Here is a 22,942-nt window from a genome sequence, read left to right on the forward strand (position 1 = left end):
CTGTTTAGCTTCTTGTAGTTGCAATGTTAAATACTTGAATGTAACTTATCAACATAGATCAGGCTTTGGCTGAGATTTTACATCAAGTGCATGCTATATAGCAAGAACATTAAGTACGCTCTGAAGTCTTCCACTTAGAAATAAGAATAATAGTAGTAATTTGGGCCCTAGAGTAGATTGGCTTCATTATCTCTGTATTCATTTTAAGAGCTGGAAATTTTGATTTCAGTTGTTTAAAAACAAGAAAAGGCTCTCCTAAACTGTAATAGCTTTTATAACATTCTATTGCACTGTTTTGTCATTTTTCCAAATACAAGTTATTAGACATGCCATTAAATCTGTCCACTGTTTGTACAAGAGAACACAGTTTATTGCAGCTGTCAAATTGTCAAGTATTTTTTTTCATATATATTTATAAATACTTCTGAGATCTGAGTTTAATGCATCCATTGCGTATTTGCAAAAGAAGCAAACCTTAAAGTATTTAAAATAATGTATTCTTTAATGTTTTACATACTGATATGACTGAGAATGAATACATTCTATGTAAGAGCTGTACCTGCATTATATACTTTCATCTCTTCAGGAGGAACTGCCTCTCTATATATATTATCTACAAAAATCTAAGTATGACTTGTTTGAATTCTGTGCTTGGATGTTGTGAAGTACTCAGTCTTGAAAGGCTTTGCATTTTATTTTGTTATTGTCGTGATAGAAATGCAGGAAGCTGCTTCCTGTTCCAGAACAGTTTGCGGACAAGATAGGGGACTGAGGAAATGGACAAAGAAGATAAATCAATTGGCTTAAATTTGTACAGGGGTCCAGTGATAAAGCTAGGAGTAGAGTTCAGATGATTGAGCCTCAGCCTTAGCATTCTGTCCACTCTGCTATACTGTCTCCCAAGCTGTATTGATGGTTAAACAGTGTTAGCTGATGGCTGAGTATTAGAGTACACAAAATTTTGTATCCTTCTAAATCTCCTGCCAGTTTCATTGACTGTACTTGGCCTAATAACGAACTAAAGTTGATAGATGCTTAAATTCTCTCATGTAGAAAATTCTGGGGGGTGGATGTATATTTTTTGACTAAAAATGAAAACTAGAAATTTAGGAATGGAACGCAAATTAGAAATGTATTGACTTTTCTGAAATATTCTGACTTTCTTACAAGACAAGTTTGGACAATCTGCTAGCACATACCCTCTGGACAATTCTGAAAGCGACCTCTGGATGTTTTCAGTCAGCTTGATGACTCCTTAATTGCAACATAGAAAGATGAAAAACTTGCCTGTGTTGCATCCAGATTTTGTTAAAGCCAGTGTTGGTTCATGTTGCCAGAAAACTAATCCAGTCTGTTTCATCAGAGCCTGTTTAGCTAGGTCTAATATAACTAATGTGATCTTCACAAAAATCTGTTAGGAGTCTTTAGAGAGTGTACTTAATATGATGACGATTGACATCAAAAACACAAAATGTGACTTATTCTCTAAATCATTGTTTTTATCATAATTGCTGTAGGTCTGGGATCTCAGTGATATTGATAAAGATGGTCACCTGGACAAGGACGAATTTGCTGTGGTAGGTTGCCTTACATTCTCGATTCGCAGTGTGTCTGCTAGAGCAAACTGCTTAGTTTTTTCTCAAGAGCTTTGCAGCTTTCTCTGCTACGGTTGACTGTTCTAATCTGAATGGGTCATATGGAGCTATTAAATGATCTTGGTCAAAGCCATCTGCTGACTCTTGCCTGTGTCATCAAGATTAAGCTTTTTGGAATTACATTCAAAGTGATCTGCTCTGATTTACATCTCTAATCTTGCTGTCTTTGTTTTACTAATATGTAGGTGACTGATGCTGGAAAATCTTGTTGCCTTTTCTTCTAATTGTTAACATTATCTGACCTTTTTGCCTTTGCAGGCAATGCATTTGGTTTATAGAGCTCTTGAGAAAGAGCCAGTTCCTTCACTATTACCCCCTTCTCTCATACCACCTTCTAAAAGAAAGAAGACACCTGTCTTTCCTGGTGCAGTTCCTGTTCTCCCTGCAAGTCCTCCACCAAAAGATAGCCTCCGTTCTACCCCGTCTCATGGTAGTGTCAACAGTCTGAACAGCACAGGGAGTTTGTCTCCCAAGCACAGCATCAAACAAGCACAGGTACAAATTCCATCCCCCACCCTTCCTGTTTTTCTTTCCTGTTTTTCTTTCCTGTTTTTCTTTCCTGTTTTTCTTTCCTGTTTTTCTTTCCTGTTTTTCTTTCCTGTTTTTCTTTCCTGTTTTTCTTTCCTGTTTTTCTTTCCTGTTTTTCTTTCCTGTTTTTCTTTCCTGTTTTTCCTGGTAAACTGCAGGAAAAAATAAAACCACTTTTTGATTTCTGCCTCACGTGAGCACTTTTCTGAAAACGTGCTTGTTGGTGGGTGATTTGGATGGAGGGAATGAAATGAGAATGGTAAGATTTGGAAGAACAGAAGAAGAGCAGATGAATTTTAGTCAGAGTGACCATGAGGTAGCAAATCTTATGGGGAATTTTCACTCTCCATAGACAGTGAAAGCATAGAAAGGTTTTGTTCATGTATCTGCTTTAGTACCAAAGAAATCATTAATCTACCTTCTAAAGCTCCTGTGTTATTAGCCTCAGGGCTTAGTATGCCTAGTTGGGTCTGTATTTCCAAAGAATGAATGTTTTTCAACTGATAAATAGCTGTTTATCAGTATTTATAATTCAGATAAAAAGTATTAAGCAAAAATATTCATGGGAAAAGGGGAACTACCTGTTTACCAATCAGGTTTGATTGTGTGAGATGTTCAGCACATCTGACGCTGAATAATGTCGTATATACTCAGTGTGTTGATAAAGACTGTCTATCTTCTTTTGAAATATAAAACTTTGTTTTACAGCCATCTGTGAATTGGGTAGTACCAACGTCTGAAAAAGTGCGATACGATGAAATTTTCTTAAAAACAGACACAGACATGGATGGGTTTGTGAGTGGCCAAGAAGTAAAGGACATTTTTATGCATTCAGGTCTGTCTCAGAATCTCCTAGCACATATATGGTAAGAATTCCCTAGTAGCTGTATTTTTGTAACTTGCTGATCTGGGAAGTCAGATTATCCAGCCAGAATTGTGATCCTAACACTAAAAAAAGACCCCAACAAAAAAACCCAACCTCTTTGGCTTGTCCTGTTGCTGTACTACAATATGTGGGCTATATGGAAAAACAAGGGAGAAATAAATACTCACTTTGCTTTTCTGGGAACAGGGTATAGGTCAGTCTGTGAGTTGTGATTGTTCTTTGAAGTTCTAGTGCTCTAAATATTTTCTTAGAGTAACGCTGTTCTATTCAGTTAAATATGTCTAATAAAATACTGCTCTGTTTATGGTACTTTTTCACTAGAATAAGAGAGCTCTGATGAGGCTGAATCAGAAGAAAATTACGGGTATATGTGTATTTCGGGCTTCTTGGTAGAGGAGAAATAAGCTTTTCTTGTTTATAAGTATGATCTATTTTTTCCCAGGGCTTTGGCAGACACAAGACAGATGGGAAAGCTAAGCAAAGATCAGTTTGCACTAGCAATGTATCTCATTCAACAGAAGGTCAGTAAAGGGATTGATCCTCCACAAGTGTTGTCCCCAGATATGATCCCTCCCACAGAGAGGAACACTCCCATACAGGTAAGTCGTTGATTATTTGTAGATGATTCTGAGCTTGCGTGCTTTGAAAGTAATGGGGTTTGAGTATTAATTTTATTGCTTTTTTTTTTTTTTTGTAATATTATGGTAAAGAATTGCAAATTTTTTTCTTTCTTCTCTCCTCTTACAAAATTCTTTAATGTCTGAAAATATACATAGCTTTTTAACAACATAAGACAGTCAGTGAAGAAGAATGCAGTAGAATATTCCATAAATAAAGGAATAATAATGCTGAGAAAAGCCTTGCATGAAAAATACTCCTTTGTCATAGAGAAGGTTTTTTTTAACTTCAGGGAACTGTTTAAAACAACTGTTAAAAGCTGTTTTAGTAGCCTGTCCCTGACCATGATCAGTACCAAATTCCTCCCATGAAAATGTAAAATTTTTTTAAGGACTAAATGAAGAGTGATGACTTCCTAGTTTCTGGGAATTGGTGGTTGATTCATCCCTCGTAGCACGACAGTCCGTAGTCCTGTATCCTTCGCTGGTACTGCCATTTTGCTGGAGCGTCTAATCTTTTACTGATCACTGCTTTGTTCCTTTCCTCAGTAGTGTGTTAGTGTATTTCTGAAACTTAAATTAATAAATACTTCTTTCATATCAATACATTCATTTTTTCTATAAATTATGTGGTATTTTCCTTTACTTTTTTTACTTTCCCTGACCAGAAAGCTCTTGAGCCTCTAAATATACTTTAATTGTTTTAAGGTTTTTCCTATATCCTTTTTCTATAGACTCTGTCAGGTTACTTGACCCCTGTAGGAACTGAGATCTCAGCACTAACAGAAATGCGTCGTGTGAGTAGTTGTAACGTCTAAAAGAATGCAAATCTGTTTATGTATGCTACTTGTAACTTTAAACTTTATTTCTGCACCTTCTCCCGTCTCTTTGCTCTTGTGTTCTGTGACACTTGCTCTTGGCATGACAATAACGTCACAGTAGCGCGGAGTTGCCGGTATTGGCTGTTGACCCGGTGATACTGCTTCCTTCAACAATTTGAGATGCGTTTGTCTGTCAAGAAGTTCTTTGAGAGCCAACTCAGGGTTGACATGTTGAAGTTACTCGTGCACTGGTTCCCTGAAGCTGTGGGCAATAAATATACCTTGGTGTGAGAGCTTTAAGCTTCCCGTTGTTTTCAGTTCATTGGATCTTTTTTTCATCTACTGTGGTTTAGGTGAATATAACATGAAATAAACTGTGTGTTACTGTGAATGTAGCAGATTAGTTTTCAGTTCACGTGGAACAATGAACTGTGTTATCCTAAACAATGCAGCAGCTGATTTTAACTTATTTCATAATCAAATTGGGTAAGATCTTATTATGATTCTGTACAGCATACAGTATAGGTGTCAGCAAATTCATATCTAGCCTGAAAATATAAAAGTGATACTAGAAGCTTTTGATTTGCTATCTTGAAGAATTAGTCTGGATTGTTGTTGTTATGTATGGTTACTTAATGGCATATTAACAAAAGAAATGCTCATCCAAAAATGAGGACTTAATTAACTTATTTAAACTGGATATTCACCTATTGTTTCCACAAAAAATGTCACATTTTACTATGCTATCTGTTTGTGGTTTGTTGGTTGGGTTCTTGGGTTTTTTTAATATTGAATAAAGCCAAACTTTCTGTGGTTATCGCAGCAATCTCAAAGTGAGCGAAGTAAGCAAACTGTACTTTCTTCTTTTTAAAATGCTATTTACAAATGGTAGGTCTCCTGATTTGTCATACTGGCAGTGAGTTCGGTGTTGCAGTTTTTGCTCAGTTGCAGTGATTTTTTTTCAAAGAACTAGCAATCCTTTTTGTAATAATGACAAATTTTGTACCAAATGCTGAGATCCTTTCTTAAGAACTTCTAAGGACAATTCTCTTGCGTAAAAGGCAAGAGATACCCCCTGCATCTTCCCTGATCGACACCTGAATGGCTGTAGAAATGACCTGCGCTGCAGGAGATTCGGTATAATTGCAGAAATTGGCATTAATTTATGGCAGGGCTCAAGAAGACTGAAATTACAATCTGATTTCATTAAGTTCCCTGGAAGCTTTGCTATTGACTATAGCAGAGCTGGGTTTTTAATTTTTGAATTTTAATTCTACCGTTGCCTGCAGTTTATTCATTGACATTGTGCATGTCCTTTAACTGCTGTGAATTTCGACTATCCCATCTGTTAAATGGGCATAGAGGAAATTCTCCTGCCTCGCAGGTAGAATTGTGCGGCATGCTCAGTGGTTGTTGCATAATAATTTGATGTCTCCCGCAGAATTTTGCAAATGCTTATAATGAGGATTGTGTCCCACCTTTGTCCTCAGCCTTTGTAAAGGAAGATCTTCTGTTACGACTTGGCATTTTAATAGACTATTTTGTTCTTAACAGGATAGTTCAAGTTCCGTTGGATCAGGAGAATTTACAGGGGTGAAGGAACTGGATGATATTAGTCAAGAAATTGCACAGCTGCAGAGGTAATAGTTGTGGACTATTAACAAAACCATGGAGTAGGAGAACCAATTAAGTATATAGTACTGATGTGTCCATTGCTTTTTTTTTCTTTTAGTCCGTTTATCATTACTTGTCACTGAAGTTGGTGGCAAATCTCCCACTGATACCCTACAGTTAGCCAGTTATGTAAAGCCAGCCTGGATTCTACCAGGTGACTTCAGAAGATTGATTATGGAACAGATAGTATTTTTCAAAGAATAATTGATACATATACACCGTTACTCCTTTAAAGAATATATCAGAATATGGGCTGGCATTTTTGGCTGTGTGGTGTTTCCAGAATAATATTTAATTGACTTTTTGCATGTGTGCACCTGTGTGTTGTATTATTTAACTAAGGCATACATGTGCTTGTTTATCTTGCAGAGAAAAATATTCGCTAGAGCAGGACATTAGGGAAAAGGAAGAATCAATCAGACAGAAAACCAATGAAGTTCAGGTAAAAACTCTGTTTATCATTACTAGTTTTCATTTTAATATAAAATAATATGTGGGGAAATAAGCATTCTTTCTTCTATCTTTCCTTATGTTGCTTTTGGGCAAGTCTTTCTTCCTTTCACGGAATTTTCCTCTAACTTACAGAAAGACCTTTGTTTTCCTGTTCTGCATCAGAAATGTTTTCTTCTGATGCTGGTTAATATAAATAGAACATGATACGTGAACAGTTTGAAATGTCTTTTTTGTTAGTGCTTGACTAACACTGTACTTTAGGAAATCAATTGGTTTTGATAATTAGGATAGCTGAATTACATGTGTTCTGTGTCACAGTCTCTTTCGATCTTGCGGGCACTGACGTCTCATACAAATTCCCACAGAAACAAAACGTACGCATGCAGGGAACAGCCTATATGACATAGAAAATCTTTTGGAGTTTGCTAGCCTGTTTGTCTGTGGTTGATCGTTCCTATAAGACAACAGCTAAATATAAGTTACAAACTGTGGAATTTTCCTCAGGAACTGCAAAATGATTTAGATAGGGAGACAAGTAACTTGCAAGAGCTAGAGGCTCAGAAACAAGATGCCCAAGACCGCCTGGATGAAATGGACCAGCAGAAAGCCAAACTGAAAGATATGCTGAATGATGTAAGGCAGAAATGCCAGGAAGAAACACAGGTGGTGAGTGTACGTTAGTTCTGGACATGCTCAAGAGTATTGTGTCTTTTGTTGAAGGAAATTCTATTTATTTAATGAATAAGCTTGCTTTGTTTATTCATTTTTACCATAAATACCGATTTCCACACAAATACAGAGGTCCAAGAAAGGATTTTGTTAACCTAAATACCTCTCATAATGGTCATAAGTGGGGGGGTTGAACCAGGTGATCTCCAGGGGTCCCTTTCTACATAAATTGTTATTGTTCTGTGAATATATAAAACATTTATTCAACCTACTAGAGTAGTTGAGAAGCATTATTCCTGACCTATGAGACAGTCCATGGGCAGTGGTGCATATTTTGATCACTGTGAACCTTGTCAGTATTCTGTGTTAAAAGTGGGGTTTCAGGGGGATGCAATTGCCAGTGTAGTTAGCATGTTACCTTAACGTAAAAACTTAGTGTATAAGGTCATGTAAGGAAGTCACATGCAACTGTGTAATTTTAACTCTTAAGAGAGTTAAAAATCAAGTTTATAATACTTGATAAATGTTTGAATGGAAAAGGAGGAAAGGTCTGAAAAGTACAAGGTAACCATCTAAGAAACACCTTTTAATTAATTTTATAATTAGTGTGGTATTTCTGTCATTTAAAATATTAATATTTCTTGGTTTTATTGAATGTCCTATGTGCTTTTATCAAGGATTTTGTGTAATGTAATAAGAAGCATACAGTTCTTCATATTAAGTTTTTGTTATCTTCCTTAGCAGTTGATAGGTTCCTTTACAACTTTCTATTATTTATTATAAATTCATAATTTATTAAGCTACATTTGTTTCAAATTTCACTCTGATTTCTGTAACGTTTTGTTTCAGATTTCATCACTAAAAATGCAGATTCAATCTCAGGAATCAGATTTAAAATCACAGGAAGATGACCTTAATAGAGCAAAAGCAGAGCTGAATCGCCTCCAGCAAGAAGAGACTCAGCTAGAGCAGAGCATCCAGGCTGGAAAAGTACAGCTTGAAACCATAATCAAATCTTTAAAATCCACACAGGAAGAAATAAACCAGGTATTCACTGTAGTTTATACAACTTATTTTTTGCTTCTTGAAAGGCTGAGTTGAACGTCACTTAGAAAGATTATTCTTCAGGAGAGGAGAAAAATGCTGGTTCATGAACTAAGCCTTTTTGACTGGTGCTTAGTAGGTTAATTCCCAGTTTGAGTCAGCAAAGTTCAGCTCTGGTGGGGGGAAAATGCAACTGTCTGGCAACCATGTTTAACGAGAATGACTGTTATTGAATGCGTAACATACTAAAGCGTTTTTCACTGCTTAGGCAAGAAGTAAACTTTCTCAACTTCAAGAGAGTCATCAAGAAGTCAGTAAGAGTATAGAAGAATATAATGAAGCTCTCAATGGGATTCACGGAGGTAGTCTGACGAATTTAGCAGACATAAGTGAAGGCCTTGGGCAGACGGAAAGAAGCAATTATGGAGCTACGGTAAAAAAAAATTACTGTTGTTTAGTGTATTTTACAATAATTAGGTTTGTGACTTACACCTAACCTGAAATGTTTGTTTAGTTGGCTTTCGGTATGTTGGCAAATACCGTGATCCCTGCAAGGTAGCAATCTGCAGCGCAAGGCAGGGCAAAGATTTTAATGCTGGTGGAAAACCTGATTTTTAAGCTTTGGGTTAGATCTTGTGCTAGGATTTTGTGCCTCTATAACTGTAACAGTATGGATATGTAAGCAAACTGTAATTATGGAAACAAAAAGAAAAGGTCATGTTAACCCTTGATTTGTAACCTGTCACATCTTCAGTCTCAGGAAGGAAGTAGGACTTTATTTCCAATTCAAGTGTTCTGTTTTTTTCTTGCAAGTTCTCCAGTTTACCAAGGTGACACCTTCTCTTGCTGTAAACTTCCCTTTAATCATGTATTTCTTTCTTATTTCCAAAAGAAGCTATACAAATTTCTCCTTTGCGGTGAGCTATGTTTATTAGATATTTCATTAAAAAAAAAAAAGTTCCCTTCCCAAAATACATAGATAGTTCTCTTCTGCTTAAACTGTTCCAGCATCATTTGTCTCATTTGTTATGTTTTCTTTTAATCGGTATTTTTCCCAATTCGTAAGATCCTTCAGGTTCTTAAAGGTTTTTCCAGTCAATTTCTTTTGGGTATCTATTAATAATACTCTAAATCACAAGATTTTTCATTTTTTAAGCCTATTTCTTGGCTTTAAATATAAAAGTTGCATACTTGCTTGATTCTACTTGCACATCTACTTGGTGCTTCCTCATTAGGGAAACATATTTTCCAGAATGCTTGTAAGCACAGTATTTACTATGGGTTTAGTATGAAGTGAAATATATATTGTGTATAATGTACTAATAAATATTCAGCAGGCACGCTACATTTATGCGCTGCTTTATGCTTTCTCTGTAAAAACAAAATGCTCAAAAGAAGAAAAGTGTAGATTAAAAACAACAATACATTGAGAGACAAGGTCTTAAAACACTTCAGCGCTTAGTTTCTGCGCTTGCAAGGCTTGCAGAAACATATGTTGAATTTCCAGTGGAAACTTCCAGATGTTTCTCTTGCTTGCAAAACCTAAGAATCACATACTGGAAGAAAACTCCAGTCTATGTTCATAGTAAATTTTTTAAACCATTGTGCCCCTTTCCTGTTTCTTAATTCTTCCTTCCTCTTCCTCCTCTCCCCACCTCCCTCCCTGCTGTTCTAAGAAGTATTAATTAAGACTTCTTCATTTGCTTGTAAAGGGATGACAGAAATCCTCTATCTCTCTAGTGCTGGAGGCAGTGTAAGGTGGTAGTTGTTATTAGATATTTCTTACGTCAGAGTTGAATGGCTTTGGTTGGCAATGGAGCTCTGTTGTACGGGTGCTGTATGCACATATGGCTTCTGTGGCAAGGACTGGTTTCGTCAAAGAGACCCAAACCAGACAAAAGACAAGGGTATGAGGTGCGAATGAACGCGATGAAGAGGTTTCATAACATTAGTTTGCTACTTGTTCATGCAAGATTTATTTGCAACTTGACAAAGCTATAGGTTGGCCTCTGCTGACAAACCGCTCTATCGTCAGAACGTTGGGGTGACGCTCTTCCTGCCACGTAGTGCCTTGTAATGGGGAATGAGTACTTGGCGCTTTAAGCTGAAGAATGGGTTAACAAGACGCAGTCTTGAGTATGACTACTCAGTAGTAATTGCTTGTATTTGTAGTCCACAAATGGTCTGTGTATCCTTTCCTTTTAAATATCTGTCTTACCTGAAGCTGAGCTGCAGAATAACTGGGAGAGAAGAATTTTTTTGATAGTGTGATAGTCGAAGGTTTGGTTTTGTTACTTGAGTATTTGAGAATTGAATGTATTAATATGAGAAGCAGTTTAAGCTTTTATTGTTATATGTATTGTTATCTTTTGATGTTCTGTGTAGCCTCGGGCTACGTATTTCTTTCTACTGTGTAATTGCTTCTGCTAAGAAGCCACTTATTCAGAAAGTTCTTTAGAAGTAATTTTTAAGACCATTAGACAGGAACCAAGATAGCATAGAATTTCTGCTGAATGGGTAACTGAGCATTTTAATCATGGTAAGTTGCTGTAATGTTTCTCCTCTTAATTTTTAGGATGATCCATTTAAGAATAAAGCCTTGATGTTTACCAATAATACACAAGAATTGCATACAGACCCATTCCAGTCAGAAGATCCTTTCAAATCTGATCCATTTAAGGGAGCTGACCCTTTCAAAGGCAGTAAGTGACCAATGGCTTACCTGAGACCTTGAAGACCAATTGTTCAGTAAATTCCATTTTCACAAACTTTTATCATCTTGCTAAATAGTGGATAAAACAAATGATTTTTCTATTCTGCATAGGTGACCCATTCCAGCATGATCCTTTTGCAGAACAACCACCTGCTCCAGCAGGTAATAGCCCTTTTGATGACAGGACAGATGTGATATAAACAATCTGTAGCCAAACACAAATATTTCCAAGGTTTCCCTGGCTTCAGATTTTTGGTTTGCATGTGGGAACATAGAAACCTGACGGTGTGCATTCAGGATCAATGTTAATGACATGCGTGTAACTCTCTTTATTAAGTCCATAACCTTAATGTAAACATGTACTTGTTCAAATTCAGTAAATACCCTGTTTAGAGAGGTATCTAGAAGTTTATCAGATTTACCGAATCATTGTGTGTGTTTATATGAAAAATTACATCAGTGAACATGAGGTCAAATACAGAATGGTTCATTATGGACACACTAGGTGGTACATTCGGTTTACCTTTTAATACTCCTTCTAGATCCATTTGGAGGTGATCCATTTAAGGAAAGTGACCCATTTCGTAGTTCTGCCCCTGAGGATTTCTTCAAGAAACAGGTGAAGAGTGACCCATTTACCTCAGATCCATTCACAAAACCCCCCACTTTACCCTCAAAGGTCAGTAATTTTTAAATCTACACATCATAGATTTCTTTACTATTGACGAGCTTATTATCTGAAAGCTAAAATGAACGAAATATCACTAAATACTTTTCTCCTAACTGATGAAATATGATTAATTTTATTCTTAAAATTGAGTATGGATTGTTAAGGCCATCAGCAGTTTGTTCTTTCCAGTTCCATGATAATGATGTATATTCGCCATGAAGATGCAGTTAGGTGGATTTGGTTTTTTTCTCTGTTGGGAATTTCAACCCACCAGCACCCACTCATTCACACCATTACCTCCATTCCACCGATGTTTCTATTTGTGCAGTCACATAGTGAATCGGATCGAGGAACTGATCTGGCTAAGGGATTACTGAGCCACCAACAGACAATAGAGCCAACACAGTGGAAGGACTGCACAGAACACGCTTGTCAAATGTATAGTCACAGTTCTTAAGCTGTCCTTACGTGTATGTGTGTAGTTGGTTTGGGGGGGGGTATGGATTTTTTGTTTTGTTTTTTAATTAATCCTTTCCCTCACCCTTATGGTATTTATTGACTATTGCCACCCACGCCTTAGAACAGTATTCCAGTATCAGTCAGTGGGAGGTTAGTTTAAATCTTGCAATATAGGTTTGTACTTAGGTAACAGCAGACTTTTCAAACTGAAGAGCAACTGTAGACACCATCTGTTTAAAAAGAAACAATATACAGACTCTCTGAGTTAATAACAGTGTAAATGCCTGACCTGAATATTCAGTCTCTGTTGCTTAAAGACTGAGCGGTTCTGGGTGTAATTTCTTATTTTGCCCTGGTAACTAATATTGCTGGTATTTCAGTGTGATACACTTTTTTCACTTGAATGTGTTTCGCTTGTAGGTACTTGGTGTTTTGTTCAATGCTATCAACAGCCAAATGCACTAATAATGCAAATTCCATGTAATCGGCCGATTTTATCCTGCTATATATCCACTGAACAGAGCGGTCTGAAATTGGAAACAGTTTCTCTTAAAGTGGGAGATTTTGATACACATAAAAAGACAAGTGCACAGTGCAGCAGAACAATAATTATGTATATCTGTTCTTATTTAGCCTGACCCTTTTGAAAGCAGTGATCCTTTTGCATCTTCCAGTATCTCTTCAAAAGGTCCAGGTAAGAAGAAAAATTTTCTCATGAAGATGAATAAGGAGGTATCTCTTTATGAAAGAAGAATCAAATGTAAAAGTTGAGAATAGAGAACGGGTCTTGTGAACTGTTGGCACATATCACTGTGGTCCTGTTACGGATTATGAAGATTAAGTCTTTGCGTACACTATGCCTCCCCTCCCCCAAACAACTGGTAGAAAACCTATCGTTTTATGGAATTCTCTTTTAACATCTCATGCCAGGTCAAAATGCGAGTGTGTTTTAATCACCTGCCTAGTTTTGTACTTCATTGGCACCAAGCATTCTTCATAATTCTTAAGTATTATTTTAAATAACTTTTTTTTCCCCTGTATCTGTTTCAGATCCATTTGGAACACTGGATCCATTTGGAAGTGGTGCTTTCAGTAGTGGTGAGGGATTTGCAGACTTCAGTCAGATGTCAAAGGTAAAGGTTACAAGGAAAGCAACTGTCCTCTTAAGAATTTATGTACAGATACTTTTTTTTAAGGGTGTGAGATGATTGTAACTTTTCAGCTGACAACCCACTTTTGTTATTTCTTTTCCCCGATCAACCTCACCAGTCACTTAGCAAAGCATTTTCCATCCGTCTCAGATATAGCAAAGTCTTACCAAGACCAGTAGATTCAGCAGGGATAAATCAACTTTTCACAAACATTTTCAAATACCAGAGGAGCAAAAGAAATAACTTCTAGTTTTCACTTGTAAGAAAAGGTAGTTGTTGCAGATATTAATATATTTCCATGTCCAACCTTCCTCTAAGTCCTCAAGTCTGCTTCTTGGGTACTTCATCTCTCGTAGTATCCTGGCTTGTTCTTAAACTTCTCCATGAGTACAGGGAACCAGAGGAAGGTGGAAAACATGGTGTGCTGACATTTCATAGCTCTTAACTGAATTGCTGTTTCTTTGGTTTCTTGGTATAAACTGAGCATATAGGGTATTTCAAGTAGAACTAGGTCCTTACCTCCTCATCTGCATCGGTCACAGTCTGCTGTTGGCTTTCTGAGATGGAGTTTGGAATTTACAGTTGACATCAGTTGCCCAACTTTTTACACTTAGTTCCACAATAACACTTGAACATTGTAGAGTAAATGTTAACGAGAAAATAGATAATCATATCACTTTGACTAATTAAACTTCTTGTGTTTTTTTCTAACTTTTCTTACTATTTTTGTGGGGGTTTTAGCTCTCCACTAGGTGGCAACAGTCTTTTACTGGTGTGTGTGGCTTGAGTTAGGAGTTTTAGCGAAGGTCCGACTGTGAGCTTTAGCTTTGCCTACAAAATTCCTCTTTCTTCATTTCAGGATGATAAATTTCCCTGCATGGCATAATTTTTTGTGCATTTTTTAATCAATAGGAGAGTTCTTTACAAGAGCCAGCTGAATACAGGAAACATTAAAAAAATATGGTTATGGAATTTTCCCTGAGCTTTTACAAAAGAGACAAATAGCTGTGTGTAACTTAAGCAAAGCTTGGAAAAAAGCCCTGTTCTGCAGTCTACCATGTTTTTCCAGTTTCTATCATGGTTCTGTTTATCAGAGTGAAGGCCAGACTGTAGTATGACCTTTCATTGCCAAATAGTAAGAAGTAGAGTTTTACTTCCTTTTCTTTTTCTCATCAGCTTTTTGCTAGGACTAAAAGTTCTAGAATGCTGAAGTGATTAAGAACATAAGTACTTTTGAATGTTAATGAAATCCTAGCAGCGCTGTCAGTGGGCATCAGCCTCTTACACCACTGACATAATTCTGTAAATCTGTCCTCATTTTTTGAAGTTATTGCTTTTACTCGAGTGAACTAATAGCTTTCATGAAACAACACATATTCAACAACGTGCTTACATTCTTTTTCTTTTCTTCTTTCTCATGTAGTCAGTAGCTTCAGACCCCTTCGCCTCCTCTTTTGGAGGGATGGGATTCTCAGATGACCCTTTCAAAAGCAAATCGGACACACCAGCGCTACCACCGAAGAAAAATGTCCCTCCACGACCCAAGCCACCCAGTGGTAAGGAGGTTTTCTTTTTTTAATAGCCAGTTCCCCCAAGTTTCTCTATATTATTGGCTATAAGGACAGGTTAACAGTCTTCTGCCTCGTTATCTTATATTTTAACCATGGAGGAAGGTATGAGATTATCAGTAAAATGGCAGAAGTTGTCAGTAAACCAGACTGGAACTCTTCAGACTGGAAAATAGATGATATGACAGAGTGGTATGGCAGATCTGTAAAATCACTTGTGTGAATTTCTGTCTTTTCCAAGTAGGCAACAAAAGAGATTAGTAAATGGCACCTTCAAAGTAAACAAAGAGGTTTGTTTTTACACAGTACTCTAAATTTAGAATTTTTTTTTTTCCAGAGAATATGGTGAATGCAGAAAAGTTTAAATGGGCTTAAAAAAGAACTAGATAATTCTTAGAAGAAAAATCCAGCAGGGGCAATAGGGTCTACCAAAAGCCAAAGTACTCTCTCTGGCTCCTGTGTTGCTGAATGTCTGCAAGGTAGTCTGAAGTATGGCTGTATCTTTACCTTCTTTTGATGTTCTTCCAGAGGCATCTGCCACTAGCTACTAACAAGAACAGGGTACAGGGCTAGATAGGCCTGTCCCGATCCATCCAGGTATGATCATTCTTGTATTAACACATTGCTGCATTAATAAATATAAAACACTTTCTGAATATATGGCTTGTTCCTGCTTCAAGTCCATTATGTATGGAAATTCTTAGAGATGTATGAATCTCCCGAATTGAAAATAAGATCTCTTTTAATGGAGATTCAACTTCTACTTGTTCGCCCTCCCTAGAGTTGATTTTCAAAATATTCAGATACCAGTGAAACTGTTTTAAGAACTGAAGCTGCTTAGAGCTGTTAGTTTCAAGTCTCCTTTTAACAACAGTGGTATAGTTCAGTTAATACTAGCAGTTGGCTCAAAAAAAAAAAAAAAAGCCGGGTTCTGCTTATGAATAGGCACATAATTTTTCACCAGATATGTGGGTCAACATCTAGTATTCTCATGTATCCACTGACAGTGTTAGGAAGCATAATACAAAGAAAACTGATCCATTATTAATGTCTCCCTGTCTAAATGTGTGGATTGTCTCCCTTTCTGCTGTTGCATTTTGGAGCGAAGCATGCACCCTGCACCCATCCTGTTCATAACAGGTATTGTTGATCTGGCTGGTTTTGCAAACCAGTTATGCTAGAACTGGGTCCTTGGATAATGTGAAAAGTGCTTTCTACTACCAGGGTATCCTGAAGATGTCATTAACTATCCCATAGGTTGAGCCAAGGTTTTGAAAAAGTTATTTAATACAGTAGACTAATAAGCAGGCCATTGCAGCAGCATTAGTTTGTTCCTATTACTATGATTTTAGCACTCAAGAGATGATGATGCACACTAAAACCCTGAAATCAAATGACGAGGTGAGTATCAGTCAATCAATCAATCAAATGTGTAGGTGAGTATTGAGGAAAATTTGTCAGGAAATGCTCTAGGATTGTGGAAAAGTTCTTGAAGCAGTCTGTTCCATGCTTGCTTTGTGTAAATATTTTCTACTATTGAGGTACTAGACAGCCTTTAGCAATTAAAAAAAAACCCCATAATATGTCATGTTGACAAGTATCAACTAATAGGACACAAATGAATAAAAGCAGAAATATAAAAGCTGAAGGTAATCTTAATTGCCATTGTGAATGATGTTATTTTTCTGTCTTTATTTGGTTTTCAAGGAAAGTATGTAAGTGGCCATCTTTCTCTTTTTAAGAAATGTCTACATAAAATAATTTAGTGTTTAAAGGGCCTATATAAGGTTGAATGAGTCAAACAAATACTAAATACACCTATATTATCTCTTTCATGTGGTTTCTTTCTATTTCTTGTTTGAAACATGATTATTCCTAGCAAATACAGTGTAATAGTAGCAGCAAAGATGAGAAATACATGCTGTAGGCTTGGCTTACATGGGATTTTTTTGGATTTATGTCTCTTCATTCCCTCTTTTGTACATACTGAGGAATTTTGGAGAACATTTAGCTTCAGTAGTTTGTTTTGAATTTAGACGTGTGCACTCAGCCTTTAATCAGTCTTTTAAAAAAATTGTTTAAATCTGTACCTTCCCCTCTTCTTGGGAGACACAATATTTGTAAGGTTCCGCTGCTCTACCAAAAGCAAATGTTGTTATGATAAAATAGACTAAGGAGGAAACAAAGCAGGGTTTTTTTTAAAGCAAATGAGCTTCGTGTGCTTATGCAGTTATACTCCTCCCTTCCTTCCACAACTAAGGCAATCTTCAGTGGTTACTTAAAGCATGAGAAATTATATAGTAATATACTGCGATTCTAGCAAGAGATACAGGCGTACAAGTGTGTGTTAGAAATGGGAACGCTGCTCAGAAAACAAACAACAGACAAGAAACTTCCGTTGTTTCTTACCTTTCTCATTGGTCTGTTTAATTAAAAAACAAGTAGGTGATAAAGATCTTGCTGAAGGATGAATAAATGCTAGTTATTGCCAGACAAAGCTGTAGTTTGCCTTTCTGTTCCCAGTTCGTACTCTTTTTAGTAAAACTGTTCTTTCTCTTGGGGGGGATTTTTAATATTGAAAAGCACTTGTATGGTTTGCTGGCATTTTGTTAGGCAGGTGCAATGAAGATCTAATATAAAGCTTTACTTGTCCTCAACACTCTACAGTCAAGTAGAAAATACCACTAAACATTTTTGCAGAGCACTGAAAGCTGTCTGATTTCCCAGGCAGTTGTTGATAGGGGAAACTAGCAAAACCCACCAGGGATTGTTCCCGATTCAGTGCTTTTCTATAGGCAAAGTTTTTTAGGAACTGTGACATGCAAGCATTATCTGATCGATCTGTCGAGGTATTGCAGGGTGTCCTGGATGATCAGAGCGCGGCCAAAGTGTGCCACAGTTCCCTTCTTGCCCACGAGTCTGTTTTGTCCAGATGAATGAGGAGCTGTGCACCGGGTCTCGTTTCTTCACGAAGACAAAGGCAGAGCAAACCTTTGGAACTGAACACGGGGCCAGGGAAACACTGCAGGCATAGCCTCTGTTTACCGTTTAGTGAAGGTCAGATCAAAAGGCCTTCAGATGTACCTGGAAAAACCTGGAAAAGGAATGTGTAGTTCAGATGAGCTGCTCTCATATAAAGGCTCTGGAGACAGTCTTCATACCACGCTCAAGGGAACTCTTCTGCTCCTGCCAGCTTTGTCAGTAGCAGGATTGCAGTGGGTAATCACTGTCTGGCCTTATAAATCCTGACCTGTTTGCTGGCTGCTTGAAAAGTGAAGGTTGCTTGGTTGTTTTGGTTGTTTTTAGTTGGTGTTTGTTTTTTCTCAAAGCTTGGACATTGAGAAGCAGCTATGATCTGCTGACTTGTATTAGCAGATACTTCGGTTCACAGCTGTCTGTGGTTGTTACTATCTGGCAAGGATGGGCAAACACTTACTGTGTGGCATGGATTAGACACCCTGGAGATCCGTATCTTTCCCTTCTCGAAAACTAAGGTTAAGAGGGGGGATGACAATCATGAGATTATTTCCTTAAAGTTGTATCTCAGGCTGAATCTCAGGCTTACACTTGCTCTGTTCTTCATAAATCATTTTCCTTTTTTCTCACTCCTTTTTGAACCAAAGTCTTTCAAGATTTTTAGATGTTACAGAGTCTTAAACCGATCCTTGCTTAGTCCAAGAGAAATTTCATACTTTTTTTTTTCCTGATTAAATGCTCTATTTGTTTTCTCAATATAACTATTTAAAGTGCAGAATCTTTACAGAGAATTGGAGGAAGGCTAATAAGTCTGGGAATAAAAATAGAGAATGACAAGGAAAAGGTGTTTCAGAAACAGCAAGCGTGGATACCAGCGTACATCAAAGCTCCAACATATCTGATACACGCAAAGATTTAAAAAATCAGTCATCTCTGTCCCTTACCTGCTTTCAGATTCTCTTTTTAGGTTGAGGAGGATCAGCTAACAAAAAGCTCTTTAGCTCCTCTGACTAGACTGTTCTAATAAAAATTCCCAAGGGAGTATGTGCATGTTCTTTCTCTTCAGGAATGCGTTCATAGTCCGTGAAGTTCCTAATGGACATTAGGTTTCGTACAGCTCCCCTGGGACTTGGCTGAAGTAATTTGATGTTTACCAGGTGGTACTGGAGAACTTGAAGGTTTCTTCGGAGAGAAGTGGAAGGTTTTCTGTATTTATTGATGCTGTATCTTGAATAATGCTCAAAAAGCACCAAAAAATTATCCAGATGTAAACAGGCCTGTGCTTTGCGTAATGGACTGTGATAAATGGAAAACAAGACAACATTAATTACTTATATTAACAAAAATAATAGTAGTGTATACTGACATACTTAAACACAGGTGCCCTGTGACAGGGATCTAAATCCAGTGCAAATTGTTTTCGTAAGCTGTCCTAAAACGTAGCTAAGTTTTGTAGATTTATAAGTACATTTTCTTTTCTGTGATAGAGGATTACCTGCAGTGCTTAGCACTACTGAACTTCTGGTCGCTTTATATTTCTTACACTAGTTCTTGGGGTTTGTAGGACTTCGTGTAATTAAGAATAAAAAAGTCTGAAAGAGCTGATACACTGAAACCTGTCAGTTAAAATGGTTTTTGTACGTTCTCACAGGTTAACAATTATGTTTTCTGCCATGAGCTGCAGATTGAAATCAGTCAGAGTTCACCGCTAACTAGTTTCTAGGTAAAAGTTGTTGATTGCAAAAAGAGAGAAACAGATTTTTTTTTTTCTTTTTTCTTTTTCTTTTTTTTTTTTTAAAGTACAGGAAGTTGCTGTGTGGGTGTCAGTGATTGGGTTATAAGTAAAATTCAATGCTCTAGTGCTTTGATCGTGGGACCTACTGCTTTTGCCCCACCCTTACCACTTCCTTTAAATGCAGCACCATGCATTCCACATTGCGGTTATAACAGTACTGTTAACCAGTGATATTAGTGGAAGAACCTTCACCACTAACCAGTGTGTAACCTTCAACCTCTTCTAAATTTTTATTGCTTGCTTATAGTGGTTTTGACCTTTTTAACCTTGAAAGAATATAAAAGTCCTAAAAACGCAGGAAGAAAACGTACTTTCCAATTTCAGTGTGCTTTCTTCTTGCAATGATTATTTAATAAAACCAATTATTTTTATCACTCTAGCTTTTTTAGCCTGTGTAACTGTTATAATTTATATTAAAAATATTGCATATTAGTGATGGGTATTGTATTAATAGTGAAGTTCTTCAATGCTAATGTACTTTTAAAAATTCAGTTTTTCTTTGGGGTGCCGATACATAAATAGCAGAAAAATATCGTGTAACTTGGAATTCAAAGGACTACATATTGAATTCATCCCGTGTAAGAAATAAATTAGTGGATTTATTTAGCTGCTATTTGAAATACAGATATTAAAATAAATTATATTGGGAAATTCTTATTCCAGACTGCACGCAGTCAGTTTGTCAGAGAACGTTGGCTTTGGTTTTTGATCCATTTATTCTTTGTAGCTCTGATGTACGATGGCAACTGAATTTATAAATTGGTATTTCAGAGGTTAGTGGTTAACACCTCTGTCTTTGAGTTAAGGACTTCGATTCCGTTCTCACATTGTTTTTATGACTGGTAGTGGTTATGAAATGTCAAAATATTGGAAAAAGTCTTGAGAAGGCAGAATAGGGGACTGGCCAGCCTGCCTTGAGTTTGGAAGTATGGTTCAAATCCCTCAGAGGTGCCTGGCTCGTGTGGAGCCCCAGAAGGCCTCAGTGTGAGCGCAAAGGTTTGCACAGTATTTCATATGAGTGACTAGAAATTATTACCAAGTAATAGTAATGACGTTATTCATAACAAATTGAACCAGCCAAGGTTGTAGGCTTCAGTATTTTTACCAAATCACAAATTGCAAAATTGCTGGATGTATTTTGCTGTCCCACTGATGAAGTCAGAAAAGGCCTCTACTGACGTAAGCAAAATCTGACTGATCAAGTCCTACTTTTTTCATCTTGCCAGTTGGCAGATAAAGAGAAGTGATATCTGAACGTGTTGATGGCTTAAAAAAGAAAATGAAAAGGGGTCAGGGCTTTAAGATCTATTAAGGATATGTTAAGATCTCCAGGATCTTAATATTTTATTGAAGTAATCTGAAAACTCTTTTAGCTGTGATGCATGTGGTAATCCATCATCTGCAGAAATAATAATTCCCTAGTTTTGAGTGAGGATGCTTTGCCCTTTCCTCACAAGTGTGGTTGCTGGAGAGGGTTGTTGTCAGCCCCAGAGAAGCTAGGAATGTAAGAAGAACTAACAGCCAACTCATAGAGCAGCTTTCCATTCTGTTCATATGGTGCGTGGACCTTGGAAGGTCAATTTGAGATAGATTTGCCCACTAAGTGCTCATGATTAAGAATATATACTGAAAGAAAAATATTCTGAAGGCAATTTGACTTCAGAGCTTTAGTGAGTGGGTACCCAGATGGGGTATGCACATATATTCCAGGCTTACCTGGACCAGGATTGTCTAACTAGAAGTTTTTGAGCTAGATTCACTCTGTGGGATGTCTTTTGCACCCCTTGAACCATTTTAGATGCTTCTTACTACTGCTGTGCATGATCAGCTGCTTGGTGCTGTCAGCCCCCACTGTGCTTGCACGACTCAGAAGGGCAGTGCAAGCAGCTCACGGAAAGGCGATGTTTGTACAGCCCTGTTCTGCTGCTCTCTTCCTTTGTATTTGATGCTTCCTCCTCCTTTATGTCAATGATAAATATAGTTCTTTTTCATATGTGTCACTTCTCTAAATTTAAGGCATTTTATGGTTTGACTGTTTTTACCATTTTCGACTTATTTTTCATCTATAAAGCAGTACAAGAGCACTGTCAGTTCACATTGACCTCATATTGACAGTTGTCAGTGAGGAAAAAAGAACATAGATCTTTGCTACTTTTTGAATTGGACATATAAATGTTGGCTTAGTAGTGTTTGTTTGCCTATGCTGTGTTTTCAGTGTCTCATTAGGTGAAAATTAAGGCTTCACAGTTTGTTCAGTATCTTGCTTAAAAAAACATGCATACCAAAGCTTGAATGCTTTGTTGTGTGCACTTACTGATTTCATTTCTTGGAAGAAAGTTGTCTTGTGAATACTTGGTATCTAAACGCATCATGGTTTTGTGGCCATTCTTTTTGACCTGCACCATGTACAATATCCCCAGGGTATGAATTTGCTCTGTGTATTTAGTGAGAGAATTTTAAGAAGAAAGAAGCCATGTTCGGTGTAATAGATGGAATCAGGAGTTACGAACAAAAGAAAGAATTATTTTAAGCAATCAGAAAAAAATTTAAAACAATTCCCTTGCATTTATTTGCATGGGCATGTTCAAGTTGTGGAGATCAATCATTTGATCTAGAGGAGAGTAGAGAGTTCTGTTCTTTATTCATTGCGTGATCGCAGGAGTAGAGGAGTGTTGTGTTTATTTCTGCATGGTACCACACACCTGTTTCCTTCGAGCTTCTCGAGTACCCGGGGTTATTCACTAGTAGCACAGTGCCTGTTTACCTTTATTTTTTCCTCATCTGCAGCTGAGAGTGAAAAATTCAGCCTCAAAGTTTGTGACTGACAGGAAAACTTTTTTTTTATTTTTCATGCCTTCTAGAAGACCTGACAGTTGCATTAGAACACAGGCATCCCTTGTTGTGTAGGATAAATGACTCATGGGTGGAGCACCTGCCCAGCCACAAACTAAAAATTCCATTCACGCTTTGATTCTGTTGTTTATGCTGATCTCTCACAGTAAAGATATTTCAGTACCGATTGTTGAAAGAGGTTGTTCAGAATCTGTTTCAGAACAGATTGTTAGGCTGAATGTGTAACGATTTCTCTAACCTCACCTTTCAAGAAGTTTGTAGTTTTCAGCATATTTCTCTCAAGCTAAGGTTTTCAGAGTTACAGGCTAGCTCAAGGTGCAAATTTTGCAAATATTAAGCAAACACAGTTTCGATGTTTTTTTGCATAGGAAAAATTCTTCCTTCTGTTGCTAAAAATATAGATTGTGATT

General features: G+C 37.1%; 1 protein-coding gene across 10 annotated transcripts in view; it reads left to right on the top strand.

The window, feature by feature from the left end:
- The window catches only part of EPS15L1 (epidermal growth factor receptor pathway substrate 15 like 1), a 46,657-nt gene that overhangs the window by 8,697 nt on the left and 15,018 nt on the right, over positions 1-22,942 (top strand). For 4 of the 10 annotated variants that reach the window (XM_087768895.1, XM_087768903.1, XM_087768905.1 and 1 more), the window contains 16 exons: positions 1,518-1,577; positions 1,914-2,150; positions 2,892-3,049; positions 3,512-3,668; positions 4,421-4,483; positions 6,062-6,147; positions 6,551-6,623; positions 7,139-7,306; positions 8,153-8,350; positions 8,616-8,780; positions 10,923-11,049; positions 11,172-11,222; positions 11,603-11,739; positions 12,823-12,883; positions 13,240-13,322; positions 14,764-14,896. In XM_087768895.1, the coding sequence (XP_087625021.1) occupies positions 1,518-1,577; positions 1,914-2,150; positions 2,892-3,049; positions 3,512-3,668; positions 4,421-4,483; positions 6,062-6,147; positions 6,551-6,623; positions 7,139-7,306; positions 8,153-8,350; positions 8,616-8,780; positions 10,923-11,049; positions 11,172-11,222; positions 11,603-11,739; positions 12,823-12,883; positions 13,240-13,322; positions 14,764-14,896 (1,957 nt within the window). The remainder of the gene's footprint in view (positions 1-1,517; positions 1,578-1,913; positions 2,151-2,891; positions 3,050-3,511; positions 3,669-4,420; positions 4,484-6,061; positions 6,148-6,550; positions 6,624-7,138; positions 7,307-8,152; positions 8,351-8,615; positions 8,781-10,922; positions 11,050-11,171; positions 11,223-11,602; positions 11,740-12,822; positions 12,884-13,239; positions 13,323-14,763; positions 14,897-22,942) is intronic. The other 6 variants (XM_087768899.1, XM_087768896.1, XM_087768897.1 and 3 more) reach the window with 6 other exon arrangements.

The sequence above is a fragment of the Nipponia nippon genome, unplaced genomic scaffold (assembly GCF_047370975.1).
Source record: "Nipponia nippon isolate SJK-2023a ecotype South Korea unplaced genomic scaffold, ASM4737097v1 scaffold_31, whole genome shotgun sequence".
Lineage (NCBI taxonomy): Eukaryota > Metazoa > Chordata > Aves > Pelecaniformes > Threskiornithidae > Nipponia > Nipponia nippon.